The sequence below is a fragment of the Erythrolamprus reginae genome, chromosome 3 (genome assembly GCF_031021105.1).
Source record: "Erythrolamprus reginae isolate rEryReg1 chromosome 3, rEryReg1.hap1, whole genome shotgun sequence".
NCBI lineage: Eukaryota > Metazoa > Chordata > Lepidosauria > Squamata > Dipsadidae > Erythrolamprus > Erythrolamprus reginae.
In genome coordinates this window covers 13,267,487-13,285,437 of record NC_091952.1, presented here as the reverse complement: position 1 = coordinate 13,285,437, position 17,951 = coordinate 13,267,487, and the positions used below count along the sequence as shown (strand labels likewise).

Sequence of the window (17,951 nt, the reverse complement as noted above, 5' to 3'; positions counted from 1 at the left end):
TTGTGTTCTTCGCAGAACCAATGTTATTGCAGGAGATTGTTTTAGCCAAAATAAAAAGGATGACCAGAGAAAGACCAGAGGAAGATTTTGAGATCATGCGTTGGAGAAGCATTTGGTCCTCTGTACATCCTTCTGCTGCAACCCAGTTCACAGATGGTAGAATCTCTTTTTGTGCAACGCATAGCAGATTTTATTCCCTTTTGTTTGGGAAGTCCAATAAATCAACATTTTCACATGTAGCCATATAAAAGAAAAATTCCTTAAAATCAATTAATATAAAAACCAAACATACATGCATACCATGCATAGAATTGTAAAGGCCTAGGGGGAAAGAGGATCTCAATTCCCCCATGCCTGACGGCAGAGGTGGGTTTTAAGTTGTTTACGAAAGGCAAGGATTTCATTTAAAAAAACCCTAATAGTCCTACTGATTTCAGTCAATAGCCAATTAATCCAACATTCTTTGTCAGGAGATGGCATGTGGCCATCAAGATTAGTAGCCATTGACATCTCAATTTGATCTGAATTCATCCGGTCCCCCTTTAATGCCATCCAACAGCACTGAATTCCAATTTAATTCTGTTCTCTTTAAAAGGAGGACTTCATCGGATTGGTAAAAGTGTAATGATGGTGGCAGTGTTGGTGAAGAGGGTGAAAGTTATTGCGAAAATGCTCTCATTCGTACTTTGGAAATGCTGTCTTATTTCAAGGGGATGGGGAAATGTCCATTTAGTATGCAGAGCAATTAGGAGCTCTAAATTATACTTGCAAAAGCAGTGAGGCTGGAAAAAATGAAAGTGGTTTTAATGTGTTTTAGCGATAATTTGAATAAAATAAGGGGGTTTGGAAAGCTCTCTTGCCCTACCTCTTTTAATCAAATCCTTTCAACCCTTATAAGTATCCCATAATGAGCCATTAGTTTCAATGGGAGATTCCAAATTCTAACATCATGAGACTGGGAGAAAAACCTGAATGTTTTCTATTTGTTGCCTATATGCATCCATCTGTACACACTTATTCAGCGGTTACCTTACCTAAGCATGCAAAGAAAGATGACAGAGTACCAGAACTGGAAGGACCTTGAAGGTCTTCTAGTCCAACCCCCAGCTCACGCAGGAAATCTAATACTATTTCACGCAGGAAATCTAATACTATTTCACGCAGGAAATCTAATACTATTTCAGCAGGGCTGCAAAAAAATTTACTCGCACACTGTGAGCATGGCTTATTGTGTGGGTGTGGCTTGCCAGGCATGTGACCAGGTGGGAGTGGCTTGACAATCATATGACCTAGGTGTGGCTTAAAGGTCATGTGACTGGCTTAAAGGTGGCCAATTTGACATATATCCCGTCAAGAGTTTGGCTTAGGGTTAGGGTTCCTGGGTTCTCCTCACCTCAAAGAGATCACTGAACATCCTATTACTATCACTGAACATTCAAAATATACTCTTTAATTCTATGTATATATATATTTATTTATTTATTTATTTATTTATTTATTTATTTATTTATTTATTTATTCATTTATTCATTCATTCATTCATTCATTCATTCATTCATTCATTCATTCATTCATTGGATTTGTATACCGCTCCTCTCCGGAGACTCGGGGCGGCTAACAGCAACAATAAAAACAGTGTACAATAGTAATTTGATGTTAAAAACAATTAAAAACACATTAATATAAAAACCAAACATACATGCATACATACCATGCATAGATTTGTAAAGGCCTAGGGGGAAAGAGGATCTCAATTCCCCCGTGCCTGACGGCAGAGGTGGGTTTTAAGTAGCTTACAAAAGGCAAGGAGGGTGGGGGCAATTCTAATCTCTGGGGGGAGTTGGTTCCAGAGGGCCGGGGCCGCCACAGAGAAGGCTCTTCCCCTGGGTCCCACCAAACGACATTGTTTAGTTGACGGGACACAGAGAAGATCCACTCTGTGGGACCTAACTGGTCGCTGGGATTCATGCAGCAGAAGGAGGTCCCTGAGATAATACATATTACACACAGGCACACAAAAATATACATTATCTACTGTACACACACACTCATGCACAGCTCTTCTAAAATTATACACATTCAACTTCATTTACTGTGATAGGAAATATATACCCAGAGTCCTGAAGGGGGAAAAAAGAAAAATAATTCAAATTTTCTCCTACTGGTTTTGCGTACCTGCCCCAATTTTTTCTACTGGTTCTGCGTACCTGACCGTACCCATAGGAGCCCATCACTGCATTTCAGACAAATTGTTGCCCAGTCTCTTCTATATATAATTAACTATTCAGGTATATATGCATGTGTTTGTATAACTTTTATTTCACTATCATGCTTTTTTAAACCTACTGTACTTTATACAGTTGAGTCATTATATTTATCCATGCAAGGTCTACATCTGAAGGCAATCTGTTCATAGGCAGTAAATATAATCAGGTCTTCAATCCATGGAGGGACATTTATTTTTCCAAAGCGGCAATATAGCTATAATAAGGGCACAGAGAATTCATTTACATTGCCCAGTTGTCAAATTTCGTGCATTAGATTTGTAATTCAAGAGAACGTTATCCTCTGAAAATCATACAATTTGTTCCTTAGCCATGTTTATACCTTTCCTCCCAAAACGTAGTAACAAAGTACAATGTTTCTCAACCTTGGTGACTTTATGACGGTTGGACTTTCAAGAATTGAATTAAATTCTTTCAATTCAATTCAATTCCCAGAATTTCTCAGCCAGCCATGTTGAGGTTTTAAAATTGCCAAGTTTGAATATCCCTGCTTTACACATTGAAAGTAATAGCTAAGGATTTTTTTTTAAAAAGCAATTTTCCAGAAGCCCAGGAAAAGAAGCATTTTTGGTTCTTTTAAAAAAAAATAATATTGTAATATTTAATCATGGCGGGAGTCTATTCCAAGCAAGGATAAATAGAAACAGGAAAAGGAAAAAAGTTGATTCCCAAGTTCCAAATTGATTTGTTTCATTCTTGCAAAGCTTTGGCTCAAAAATATTGAATAGGGAGGATGGGGGGAAACTTCCAAGAGAATAAAAGTGAATGGGAGGAATATAGAATGAAATAATTGAAGTATGATGAAAGAAAAAAACATAGATAATAAAAAGCAAACGTGGACGACTGTATCAACAGTAGAGACCTTCAAATTTCTAGGTTCTATCATATCTCAAGACCTAAAATGGTCACCTAACATCAAAAACATCATCAAAAAAGCACAACAAAGAATGTTCTTTCTGTGCCAGCTCAGGAAGCTCAAACTGCCCAAGGAGCTGCTGATACAGTTCTACAGAGGAATCATTAAGTCTGTCATCTGCACCTCTATAACTGTCTGGTTCGGTTCTGCAACCCAACAAGACCGACACAGACTTCAGAGGATAATCAGAACTGCAGAAAAAACAATTGCTGCCAACCTGCCTTCCATTGAGGACCTGTATACTGCACGAGTCAAAAAGAGGGCAGGGAAAATATTTACTGACCCCTCACATCCTGGACACAAATTGTTTCAACTCCTACCCTCAAAACGTCGCTACAGAGCACTGAACACCAAGACAACTAGACAGAAGAACAGGTTTTTCCGAACGCATCACTCTACTAAACAAATAATTCCCTCAACACTGTCAGACTTTCTACTAAATCTGCACTTCTATTCTACTCGTTTTTCTCATTATTCCTATCACCCATTTCCTCCCATGTTGACTGTATGACTGTAACTTGTTGCTTATATCCTAAGATTTTTATTAATATTGCTTCTTCATTGCTTATTTGACCCCTATGACAATCATTAAGTGTTGTACCACATGATTCTTGACAAATGTATATTTTATTTTATGTACGTTGAGAGCATATGCACCAAGACAAATTCCTTGCGTGTCCAGTCACACTTGGCCAATAAAAATTCTATTCTATTCTATATGTTTGATGGTATTTCAACTCCCATTAGCTGAAGTCAAAATAATTAATCCATAGAATTATGGATATTTTGCAGCAGAAAACATGTGAAGGGGAAAATATAGGACATATAATCACAGGTCTGGAAGAGACCTCAAAGGAATTCTAGTCCAATCCTGTGCAGGAGAGGCAGGCGGATTGATACCAGGAGGAGGAGGAGGAGGAGGGGAAGAGGAAGAGGAAGAAGAAGAAGAAGAAGAGGAAGAAGAAAGGAGGAGGAAGAAGAAGAAAGGAGGAGGAAGAAGAATGAGAAGAAGAAGAGGAGGGGGGATAAAATTGATGAAGTTTCATGGATGAGGAGCAAAATGTTTTCTTCTTCTTTCTCAAATCCTGTTGTCTTTTGAAGAAAAAAGCACCTTGAGGCTCCAGTGATGGAGCACCCACAACTCCAGGAGAAAAGCTATTTCACTGATTAATTGTTCTCATTTTTTTTTAAAAAAAATCCTTAATTCTAATTTAACTATTTCTTTAACAAGCTTTCCCCCATTATTTCTTCTTCCGCCTTCTGGTGATTTGGAGAATAAATCAACTGACCTCTTCTCTCTGCCTCTGGAGACTAAAACATATGAAGAACAGTTGCAGGAACTGGGTATGGCTAATCTAGTGAAGAGAAGGACCAGGGGGGATATGGTGGTAATCTTCCAACTCTTGAGGGACTGTGACAAAGAGGAAAGGGTCAATCTGTTTTCCAAAACACCTGAAAGCCGGACAAGGAATAATGGATAGAAACTCATTAAGGAGAGATTCAACCTGGAAATAAGAACGATCAACCAATGGAACAGCTTGCCTTCAGGAGTTGTGGGAGCTTCATCACTCAAAGCTTTCAAGAAGAGACTGGACTACCATCTGTCAGAGAGGGCATATAGGGCAGGGGTGGGCTACTGCCTACATAGGGGGGGAATGCACTGGGGTAGTGAAAATGGAGCTCCTCCCCAGAGCACCCAATTTGCACTGAAAGATGTTGAAAGAAAATGCAGGGCATCCTGCATAAGCCACGCCCACAGTGTGCTAGTAAAAAAATTGGTAGCCCTTCACTGATATAGGGTCTCCTGCTTGACCAAATTTATTTATTTATTTATTTGTTTGTTTGTTTGTTTATTTATTTATTTATCCAATACACAAATACATAGGAAGAAAATAGACATGTAGTAATATATATAAGGGTAAAAGTTAACTTGGAGGAGAGGATATATGAAAGGAAGAGAATATATAAGATAGGTGAAAGAAAGGAAAGACAATTGGACAGGGGACGAAAGGCACACCAGTGCACTTATGTTTGCCCCTTACTGGCCTCTTAGGAACCTGGAGAGGTCAATCGTGGATAGACTAAGGGAGAAATGTTGGGGGTTAGGGGTTGACACTATTGATTCCAGTAATGAGTTCCATGCTTCGATAACTCGATTGTTGAAATCATATTTTTTACAGTCAAGTTTGGAGCGGTTCGTATTAAGTTTGAATCTGTTGCGTGCTCTTGTGTTGTTGCAGTTGAAGATGAAGTAGTCATTGACCGGTAGGACGTTGCAGCATATGATCTTGTGGGCAATACTCAAATTGTGTTTTAGGCGCCGTAGTTCTAGGCTTTCTAGGCCCAGGATTGTTAGTCTATTTTTGTAGGATATTTTGTTTCGAGTGGAGGAGTGAAGGGCTCTTCTGGTGAAGTATCTTTGGACATTTTCAAGGGTGTTGATGTCTGAGATGTAGTATGGGTTCCAGACAGATGACCAACAAGTTTAAATTTTGACCAACAATTTTGACCTGCAACCTTTTGACCTACAAGTCTAAAAATAACCTACAATATTCAGTACCGGAAGATAGTTACCATGTCTCCCAATCCTTCTCTTCAATGGGCTTTCTGCTTCAACCATTCATTGTACAATTTAGCCAAACCTTTATCATCTTTGTTGCTCTTCTCTGCATGCCTCCTTGGGTCTCGACATCAAGCCGTCTCCTACTATAAATGCAGTTGCATGTTCACTTGATTTCTCCCAAGCCGGCATTCACACATCAATTTGCCCTCCTGCCTCTTGGCGCTCATCTATGCATTCATTTTGGTCAAGAAGGAATTGCTGAGCCTCGCTGATACACAAGTCACTTGCCCACATTTGAATTAAGTAATTATTCTCAGCCTTAAGAGCTTGGAGCACGCATGCTGAAATGGAAATATGAATTTGAGTGCACGTTCAAGAGGGCTACTTGAGAATTTAATCTCAGAAATCTCTCATTTAACTCATTTGCAGAAGTGATGGCACAAGTGCATTTAAAAATATTTCCATTATCTGTTACTTAACACACTGCAGGCCCTCAAACACATGCACGCACACGTACATACACAAAAAGCGTATTATTTAACGTTACTGAATGTTCACCTCAATGAGTAACAAGGTGCAGCTTCATTAAACTATTTCCACTATAGTCCACACTTAACATTGGTAAATACATTGTTGAATATTCTAATTTAAAAGGTTTGAATGGGTTTGCATTTTCCTTTTTTCCCACTCAGTTCAAAATGTTGGTGCACGCAGTTATGTTCCTCTAATGTTAAAGAGCATTGAGATATCTGCAATTAACTCAATTTTATAGTATAACGCACATAGTACTCATTTGATGACCACAGTCGAACCTAAAATTTCTGTTGTTAAGTGAGACAACTGTTCACGTGAATTTTGCCCCCTGTTAGATCTTTCTCACCACGGTAGTTCAGTGAATCACTGCCGTTGTTACATTAGTGACACAGTTGATAAGTGAATTTATTTATTTGTTTGTTATGTTATTTTATTTTATTTTACTTTACTTTACTTTACTTTACTTTACTTTACTTTACTTTACTTTACTTTACTTTACTTTACTTTACTTTACTTTACTTTACTTTACTTTACTTTACTTTACTTTACTTTACTTTACTTTATTTTATTTTATTTTAGTTATTAGATTTGTATGCCGCCCCTCTCCGAAGACTCGGGGTGGCTAACAACAATGAAAAGACAATGAAAACAAATCTAATATTAAAAATAATCTAAAAAACCCCAATTTAAAGAACCACTCATACATACAAGCATACCATGTATAAATTCTATAAGCCTAGGGGGAAGGGAAATTTCAATTCCCCCATGCCTGATGACAGAGGTGGGTTTTAAGAAGCTTACGAAAGGCAAGGAGGGTGGGGGCAACTCTGATATCTGGGGGGAGCTGGTTCCAGAGGGACGGGGCCGCCACAGAGAAGGCTCTTCTCCTGGGCCCCACCAAACTACATTGCTTAGTCGATGGCACCTGGAGAAGGCCAACTCTGTGGGACCTAGCCGGTCGCTGGGATTCGTGCGGCAGAAGGCGGTCCCGGAGATATCCTGGTCCGATGCCATGAAGGGCTTTATAGGTCATAACCAACACTTTGAATTGTGACTGGAAATTGATCGGCAACCAATGCAGACTGCGGAGTGTTGGTGTAACATGGGCATACCTTGGGAAGCCCATGATTGCTCTCGCAGCTGCATTCTGCACGACCTGAAGTTTCCGGACACTTTTCAAAGGTAGCCCCATGTAGAGAGCGTTACATTAGTCAAACCTCGAGGTGATGAGGGCATGAGTGACTGTGAGCAGTGAGTCCCGGTCCAGATAGGGCCGCAACTGGTGCACCAGGCGAACCTGGGCAAACGCCCCCCTCGCCACAGCTGAAGGATTTGGATTTGTATGCCGCCCCTCTCCGGAGACTCGGGGCGGCTAACAGCTAATTTGGTTTCCCCATTGACTTTGCGTGACAAAGAAGTCGCAAAAGGGGATCACATGACCCCAGGACACGTCGACCATCATAAATATGAGTCAGTTACTAAGCAACTGAATTTTGATCACATGATCCCAGGCATGCTGCTATGGTCGTAAGTTTAAAAAACGTTCCTAAATCATTTCAGTGCTTTTGTAACTTCAAACAAGCACAAAAATGAGCTCTTGTAAATTAGGAACTACCTGTAGAGACAATAATGACATTAGACATTTATTGACTGCACTGTTCACCCATTTTCTGACAGTCTCAAAATGGGTGAGCAGTGTGGTCGGGCGATAGGAAAAGCAAGTAGAATGCTTGGCTGCATAGCTAAAGGTGTAACAAGCAGGAAGAGGGAGATTGTGATCCCGCTATATAGAGCGCTGGTGAGACCACATTTGGAGTACTGTGTTCAGTTCTGGAGACCTCACCTACAAAAAGATATTGACAAAATTGAACGGGTCCAAAGACGGTCTACAAAAATGGTGGAAAGTCTTAAGCATAAAAATTATCAGTAAAGACTTCATGAACTCAATCTGTATAGTCTGGAGGACAGAAGGAAAAGGGGGAACATGATCGAAACATTTAAATATGTTAAAAAATATGTAAAAAAAGTTTTGCAATCACTGGTTTAGAGTTTTCTAGATACATTGGACTTTAGTTGCTTGTCCCTACAATATTCATCCAAACAGCTTTCCGGTGGTGAGCTGGGTAGCCGCAGATTATTTATTTCTGCCTTGTAGCTTTCCATCCAGATCTCCTTTCCGAAATATTTCTGCCTGAACTAAGAACTCCTTTAAATGGCCTCTCTGAAAATTAACTTCAGTTTGTCAAATGGTAATAGCTTGAGGTTGACATAGTTACATCTTAACCCAGGTATTTATTTCCTCACTTTGGCTGGAAGCAATAATGGCAGATATATATATATTTTCTGTAAGATTGTTTTCTTTCCTATAGGAAAGACATCCAACAGGATGAGAAAAGTACTGTCTGGTTTAAGAAACTAGAGATGAGGTCAAATCTCTCTGTCTCTCTGTCTCTCTGTCTCTCTGTCTCTGTCTCTCGGTCTGTCTCTCTCTGTCTGTCTCTGTCTCTGTCTCTCTCTCTCTGTCTGTCTGTCTGTCTGTCTGTCTGTCTCTCTCTCTCTCTCTCTCTCTCTCTCTCTCTCTCTATATATATATATATATATATATATATATATATATATATATTCGTAGATTTTCACGGGTACAGGTATGACAGTCTTGGTATATTCGGGTTTCTTCCCGTGTAGGATTTGGAAATTTCTGGCGACGTTTCGATGAGGTCCCACTCATCATCTTCAGGCTAGTGTTTCTGTCCTTGTTCTAAGGTGAACACTGCGAGACCTAAGCTGCCTTCCTTCTATAAATACTGGTGGCTGGGTGTGGTTTGATGGCTCAGCAATTGCCTGCTGTGTAGAAACTTCCTGGTGAGTCAGTGGGGTAACATCTGGGGTCGTTGATGTAGCTGAAGTAGGCTGATTAGTTAATGGTTGTAAGTTGTATCACGCCTAATCAACAATCATTAACTAATCAGCATACTTCAGCTACATCAACGACCCCAGATGTTACCCCACTGACTCACCAGGAAGTTTCTACACAGCAGGCAATTGCTGAGCCATCAAACCACACCCAGCCACCAGTATTTATAGAAGGAAGGCAGCTTAGGTCTCGCAGTGTTTGCCTTAGAACAAGGACAGAAGCACCAGAAACTATAACAAGAGCTGGGGAAATTACCATATTTTTTGGACTATAAGACACACCTGAGTATAAGATGCACCTTAGTTTTGGGGAAGGAAAACATGGGGGGAAATCTGCCTCTGCCTCCCAGCAACCAGTACAGATGATATACACTGCTGTATATTTTGTGCATATGTGTGTGACCTATAGAGATAGTAAAGAATTGAAGAAATGTACATTATGGCAGTATATTAATGCCAGAAAGTTTTCTTAAATGTAGTCACACTAACGCCTCCTAATTATTTAAATAGATCTACACCAAACATGATTCAGTCAGGGTTTAACTCAGCTACCTTATATTAATACTAAAACAGGATACTATTACATTTCAGATTATACTTTTACAGATCTTTAAAACTGATGTGTCTTTCTGGAAGTATATAATATTCTCTGTTAAGTTAAAAGAAGATACAATAACACTGGGCCTCTTCAGGTCAAGCATTTATTTTAAAAAGCTTCTTCATTTAGAACTAAGACGCCTTAAACAAGATCTAAGTATTGCCCACAAGATCATATGCTGCAACGTCCTGCCTGTCGGCGACTATTTCAGCTTCAACCACAACAACACAAGAGCACACAACAGATTTAAACTTAATATTAACCGCTCCAAACTTGACTGTAAAAAATATGACTTCAGTAACCGAGTTGTCGAAGCGTGGAACTCATTACCAGACTCCATAGTGTCATCCCCAAACCCCCAACACTTTACCCTTAGATTATCTATGGTTGACCTATCCAGATTCCTAAGAGGTCAGTAAGGGGCGAGTACAAGTGCACTAGAGTGCCTTCCGTCCCCTGTCCTATTGCTCTCCTATATCTCCTATACCTTTCTTCTATTCCTATATCTCTTCTTCTATTCTTTCATTGATATGTTCTATTACTATACCTCCTTTTCTATTATTTCTTAGATATATTTTACTATGAGTATCTCCTCTATAACCTTCATCATGTATTTTACTATGTGTATATAGATATATACCCACTAAAACCCTCATTGTGTATTGGACAAAATAAATAAATAAATAAATTTTGTTAAGTTGTCTAGAATAATAATAAAGCTAAAATAAGCCTAATAATTTGAAGATTCTATAGGCATTTATAATTATTGACTTACCTCCTTGCATCCAGTTTTAGAAGTCCAACATTGCTACCAATCCACCTCCCAGCAATTTGCCTCCTTGCAGCTAGTTTCACTGTCGGTTTTGCAGCTAGTTTCACTGTCGGTTTAGCACATGGCTGGCCTGACTACAGCTTCAAATCAGCTGAGGGTCAGGAAGTTGATAATGAGTTGCTTCTGCTAATCAGGCTCTGCATTGTTTGCTGCAAGGAGGTAAATTGCTGGGAGCCAAAGGGTGGTGGTGGCAGCTGGTGGGGCTACATTCGGTGTATAAAATGCATCCAGGTTCTCATGCATGGGCCCCACGTTCGGAACCGGGGTTGTAGAATTATTGAGAGATGAAGCTGTTAATTCTTTCCCTCATCTTGACAATGTAGATGGTCTTTTAGATAATGGATGTGAATGATCCATGAGATGGAGAGCAAATAAATTTAATGATAAATAAATAATTGTCACTGCAAGCAATTTCCCCACCTTTGGCTTGCGTTCCTTGCTGATTCATTCTTCCCTTTAATGTTTCATTTAGATTCGTTCAGATAAAGACAGTGAGATCCATATAAGATACAGCATCACAGGGGTGGGAGCTGACCAACCCCCTATGGAAGTCTTCAACATTGACCCCGTGTCGGGGAGAATGTACGTGACCCGTCCAATGGATAGAGAAGAAAGAGCATCGTACCATGTAAGTTTGTGCTTCTTATGTCTTGTCTATTTTGTTCTTCCTTCCTTCCTTCTTTCCTTTCTTCCTTCCTTCCTTCCTTCCCCCCTTCCTTCCTTCCTTCCTTCCTCCCTCCCTTCCCTCCTTCCCTTCCTTCTTCCCTCCTTCCCTCCCTTCCTCCCTCCTTCTCTAGCTCTCTCAAGCATATCTCAGTCATAAATAAAGATAGAATGCAAAGTTCTGAAGGTCTAGAAATTCTATGAGACATTCTGTGTATACATACATAGATACATACATACGTATATGTAGATGTGGGCTGCTGCCAGAATGGGGTGGAACGCTGTTCCACTGGCGAAAATGGAATTATGTGCGCATCTCCATCGCCTCTACTGTGCACATGCCGTGCGTGCCCCCTGCACATGACATTCAGCTTCTGCGCATGTGCAGAAGCCAAATCTCGCCATCCCAGCCAGCCACGAAAGCACCTATTGCTAGGTGGGGCCAGAGAGTGCAGCGATCGTTCGGTGGGAGTGGGGCACCTCTGCCACTTCTGGGGCCATTTGGAGAGGAGACTTGAGCCGCCTGGTGCGTTTTCTGGTTCAGGTAGGAGAGGCACCTGCTGCCTCACCGCAGCAAGAGTGGGACCAGGGCTTTTCGAGCAGGCAGAGTGTCGGGCGCGAGTGAGCATGAAAAACAGCTCAGAGAGGTGGCTGCTGCCCACCACACCCACCCACCAGGCCCACCCTGGAGCATTTTTTACTGCTGGCCTCTGCGACAGAAGTGGCAGCTGTCAGTTCCAGCATGGAGCCAACAGCAGGAAAAAATGCTTCAGGGTGGGCCTCGTGGGTGGGCATGGCAGGTGGTGGCCGCCACTCCAAGATGCTTCTTGAGCTGGCTCAGCCAAGAGAAGTGCCTGCTGCCCCACTGCAACCAGAGTAGGACCAGGGCGGTCGAGCAGGCAGAGTACCGGGTGCGTCTGCTAGCTGAGCCATCATAAGAAGCAGCTCGGAGAGGTGGCCACCAACAGAAAAAATGCTCCAGGGCAGGCCTGGAGGGGGGGCATGGCAGGTGGCAGCCACCTCTCTGAGCTGCTTTTTGCCCTGGCTCAGCTAGGAGCCATGCCCCATGATCGTCCTGCTTGTGCCCCATGGCTGCTGGTAAAGGCCCTCCATTTCGTGGGGGAGCTGCTAGAAGGAAGAAATCTGGGACTAAATGGGGCGCCTTTGCCAGCAGCCCTGGGGCTAGGTTCCTGCGCAGCAGCCACGGTCCATCCCACTTGGGAGTTGCCACCGGAAAGAAATCTAGGCAGGAAAAATAAAGAGGGCGGGCAGGCGTCTCCTGCTGCCACTGCTGCCGGGCTCGCCCCCCTCGGCGCTTGTGCGGCTGCTGCTACTACCCCACTCGGTCTGGCCAGACATGTCCTGCTGTGGAGGCCGGGCTCGCCGAGGAGGACCATGACTGCAGCAGTGAACAGGAAAGGATTTCCTCCTGCTGGTAGCTCCTGGGTGGGATGGATCGCTTCAGCGCAGGAACCCAACCCCTGGGATGCTGGCAAAGGTGCCCCATTTAGTCCCAGATTTCTTCCTTCTCTCCCTGCGGGACTAAATGGAATGCCTTTGCCGGCAGCCACAGGGCTAGGTTCCTGCATGGCGGCAGCGGTGGTGGTGACAGTCTATCCCACCTGGGAGCTGCCAGCGGGAATAAATCCTTTCCTTCCTGCAGGATTTCTTCCAGCTGTTAGCTCCCAGGCAGAACAGCTTTGGCCATGACTCTGCACATGCGCAGGAAATGGAAGAGGCGGTGCATGCACGCGCGCACCCCCACCCCTCGACTATTCCAGTAGGGCCGCGAATAGCAACCCTTTACTGCATACATACATGTCCAGTCAGCGAATCAGTTGAAGTGATGTGCCGGTGTCTGGAGGCTGCTGGGGTCTGGATGGGTGTCAACAGACTCAAGCTCAAGCTCAACCCGGATAAGACGGAGTGGCTGTGGGTTTTGCCTCCCAAGGACAATTCTATCTGTCCGTCCATCACCCTGGGGGGGGGGAATTATTCACACCCTCAGAGAGGGTCCGCAACTTGGGCGTCCTCCTCGATCCACAGCTCACATTAGAGAAACATCTTTCACCTGTGGCGAGGGGGGCATTTGCCCAGTTCGCTTGGTGCACCAATTACAGCCCTATTTGGACTGGGAGTCACTGCTCACAGTCACTCATGCCTTCATCACCTCGAGGTTCGACTACTGTAACGCTCTCTATATGGGGCTACCTTTGAAGAGTGTTTGGAAACTTCAGATAGTATAGAATGCAGCTGCAGGAGCAATCATGGGCTTCCCTAGGTATGCCCATGTTACACCAACACTCCACAGTCTGCATTGGTTGCCGATCAGTTTCCGGTCACAATTCAAAGTGTTGGTTATGACATATAAAGCCCTTCCTGGCACCGGACCAGAGTATCTTCGAGACCGCCTTCTGCTGCACGAATCCCTGTGGCCGGTTAGGTCGCACAGAGTTGGCCTTCTCCGGGTCCTGTCGACTAAACAATGTCGGCTGGCTGGACCCAGGGGAAGAGCCTTCTCTGTGGTGGCCCCGACCCTCTGGAACCAGCTTCCCCCGGAGATTAGGATTGCTCCCACCCTCCTTGCCTTTTGTAAACTCCTTAAAACCCACCTCTGCCGTCAGGCATGTGGGAACTGAGATATCTCCCCTTGCCTATGTAGTTTTATGTATGGTATGTTTGTGTGTATGCTTTTTAAATAATTGGTTTTTAGACTTTTAATATTAGATTTGTTACTGTATATTGTTTTATTACTGCTGTGAGCCGCCCCGAGTCTGCGGAGAGGGGCGGCATACAAATCTAATAAATAACAATAACAACAACAACAATAATAATAATACATATTGTATTTGCACATAATTCTATGTTGACCGAATAATTATAAAAGTACCTGTATAAATAGACAAATTTGTTTTTATGATAGTATGATAGTAGATTTATTGTACTTCTATTATTGACTTTTGGAGAACTTTATTTTTATGTATTTATTTGCTTGTTGTCTTATTCAATTCAATTCAATTCAATTTATTCAATTTTTATGCCGCCCTTCTCCTTAGACTCAGGGTGGATTACAACATGTTAGCAATAGCACTTTTTAACAGAGCCAGCATATTGCCCCCACAATCCGGGTCCTCATTTTACCCACCTCGGAAGAATGGAAGGCTGAATCAACCTTGAGCCGGTGCTGAGATTTGAACCGCTGACCTTTAGTCAGCTTCAGTGGCCTGCAATACAGCACTCTACCTGCTGCGCCACCCCGGCTCTTATATTTGTTTATTTATATTTGTCTATTTCAAAAAGCATGCTGATAGTTGACAATTACTGTCCTATAAAATATTCAAGATAGGATTACCAAATCAGGTACATTTTGGATATAAGATTTTTTGCAATAACTCCAAATTTGGCTCTTTTAAATTACATTTGTTTACATGTATTATATTTCTATTCTTATTTTCTTCTTAGTTCTGTCTACCAGCTGTGAGTTTGCCAGCTATTTGCTGTGTTTGTATGACATGTGGTTCACTGCTTCGTTCAGTTGATTGTATTAATTTTCATAACACACTGAATTATACAGCAACCAAACTGTCTGATTTTATAAATCTATGTGGCTGAAACACAGTTGTGCAGTTAGGGTTTTTTTTATGTCAATTGCCTTACCAATACTGAATCTTCCCAGGATTATGGATTTTTAACTTTTCCCCCCTTCTTGCTGTTATCCTGCAAGGTTAGAAGACCTGGTAACATTATGGACATGTTATGATCTCATTTCTAAAACCACCTGGTAGAATCCTCCCAAAAATTCACAGGTACAAATTTCAGACACACACACGTTTGAAAATTCAAAACAATGTTCTTTATCACAAAATTCATTTAAACTAAGCCCTCTTTTGGTATAGCAAAGAGCACTCATCTCCAACCAAACTGGTAATTGGTACAAATTCCTTATCAGTTCTGAGATACTTAGCTTGCAGCTGTGAGGCAATTCACAGTCCCTCTCCTTTCACAAAGTGAAACACACTTTGCTCTGCTTTAGTTTCAAAGCGGCGAAAAATCAGCACACCAAGTTCAAAGTCAGCAAGGCAGGCACGAAACACAATGATCAGATAATCCTCCACAATGGCCAAACCCACACGCTGCTCTTTATAGCAGCCTCACTAATTACCACAGCCCCACCCAACCACAGGTGGCCTCATTTTCTTTGATAATAATCTCTCAGTTGTTGTTGCCTATGCATCGCTCTCCGCATGCGTGGCTGTATCATTAACTCTTGTTCTGAATCCAAGGAGGAGAGAGATAATTGATCTCCTTCTGAGCTGTCTGCCACACTCTCCTCCTCCCTGTCACTCATGTCTCCTTGGTCAGAGGAGCCTTCATCAGCAGATTCCACCGGGAGCAAAACAGGCCTGCGGCATGTGAATGTTTCCTCCACATCCACAGTCCTTGGGGCAGGAGCTGGGCCAGAGCTAACCACAACACCATGTAGGGCTTTATAGGTCATAACCAACACTTTGAATTGTGACCGGAAACTGATCAGCAGCCAGTGCAAGCTGCGGAGTGTTGATGAGACATGGGCATATCTAGGAAAGCCCATGATTGCTCTCACGGCCGCATTATGCACGAATGTGTCAGAACATGAATAAAACGAAGGTGTCAGAACATGAATAAAATTTCCCATAGACACATCTAGGGAGTACCATAATTCAGTGATCGTGAACCTTTTTTCCCTCGGGTTCCGAAAGAGCATGGGTGCATGCTAACGCACATGCGTGAGTGCCCACACCCATAATTCAATGCCTGAGTAAGGCAAAAACAGCTTCCCCTGCCCCCTGGAGGCCCTCTGGAGTCCAGAAACAGCCTGTTTCCCAACTTCTGGTGGGCCCAGTAGGCTCATGTTTTGCCCTCCCCAGGCTCCAAAGGCTTCCCTGGAGCTGGGGGAGGTTAAAAACGCCCTCCCCCATTCCCCCAGAGGCTCTCTGGAAGCCAAAAACACCCTCCCAGAGCCTCTGTGCGAGCCAAACATCAGCTGGCCAGCACACACATGCATGTTGCAGCTGAACTAGGGCAATGGCTCACGTGCCAGCAGATATGGCTTTGTGTGCCACCTGTGGCATCCATGCCATAGGTTCACCATCACTGCCATAGTTCATACGGATTTCTCCTTGGGTCAAAATTAGAGCAGAAGGGAGCCCAAGAAGCTTAACTGTCCAATTAAGATGACCTGAGAGTGATTCAGATCAGCCCAGATGATCAAAGGGAGGAACAATTTTAATTTGAAAGTTTCCAAGTCGCTGGAAGCCAACTTATATCTTGTCTTTCGCAAGTTACTCAAGACCCACCTATATCGCCAGGCATGGGGGAATTAAGACATCTCCCCCAGGCTTTCTTATATTTTATGTTTGGTATGTATGTGTTGTATGGTTTTTAAATTGTTGGGGGGTTTAATGTAATTTTATTATTAGATTTGTTCCATTGTTATACTGTTTTTATTGTTGTTGTGAGCCACCCCGAGTCTTCGGAGAGGGGCGGCATACAAATCTAATAAATTGAATTGAATTGAATTGAATTGATAGACAGAGATAGAACCTCTAAATCAAAGTAAAGTGGTGGGGTGAAACAGATATCTTGAACCTATCCAAATTACAAACTGCAATAAAGGCATCAAAAGTGCCAACAATGAATATATTGTAAGTGCCAAAATACCGTATCTCAGTCAATCGCTAGCATCAACCATCATCATTCTTGCCTATATATTGTTCTCTCTCTCTCTCTCTCTCTCTCTCTCTCTCTCTTTGGCTTCCAAAATCTCAGATTGGCTTCCTGATTTCTGAATTGACATCTACACTGCTCAAAAAAATAAAGGGAACACTTAAACAACACATAGAAACATAGAAGACTGATGGCAGAAAAGACCTCATGGTCCATCTAGTCTGCCCTTATACTATTTTCTGCATTTTATCTTAGGATGGATATATGTTTATCCCAGGCATGTTTAAATTCAGTTACTGTGGACTTACCAACCACGTCTGCTGGAAGTTTGTTCCAAGGATCTACTACTCTTTCAGTAAAATAATATTTTCTCACGTTGCTTTTGATCTTTCCCCCAACTAACCTCAGATTGTGTCCCCTTGTTCTTGTGTTCACTTTCCTATTAAAAACACTTCCCTCCTGGACCTTATTTAACCCTTTAACATATTTAAATGTTTCGATCATGTCCCCCCTTTTCCTTCTGTCCTCCAGACTATACAGATTGAGTTCATGAAGTCTTTCCTGATACGTTTTATGCTTAAGACCTTCCACCATTCTTGTAGCCCGTCTTTGGACCCGTTCAATTTTGTCAATATCTTTTTGTAGGTGAGGTCTCCAGAACTGAACACAGTATTCCAAATGTGGTCTCACCAGCACTCTATATAGCTCCAATATAACTCCAAGTAAATCAAAGTAAATCATGATCAAAACATTTACATATGTTAAAGGGTTAAATAAGGTTCAGGAGGGAAGTGTTTTTAATAGGAAAGTGAACACAAGAACAAGGGGGCACAATCTGAAGTTAGTTGGGGGAAAGATCAAAGGCAACATGAGAAAATATTATTTTACTGAAAGAGTAGTAGATCCTTGGAACAAACTTCCAGCAGACGTGGTTGGTAAAT

The 17,951-nt window shown here is 42.3% G+C and overlaps 1 protein-coding gene across 1 annotated transcript in view; it reads left to right on the top strand.

Moving 5' to 3' along the window:
• The window catches only part of CDH4 (cadherin 4), a 784,771-nt gene that overhangs the window by 491,408 nt on the left and 275,412 nt on the right, over positions 1-17,951 (top strand). The window contains exon 5 of the mRNA XM_070744288.1: positions 11,114-11,269. Within this exon, the coding sequence (XP_070600389.1) occupies positions 11,114-11,269 (156 nt within the window). The remainder of the gene's footprint in view (positions 1-11,113; positions 11,270-17,951) is intronic.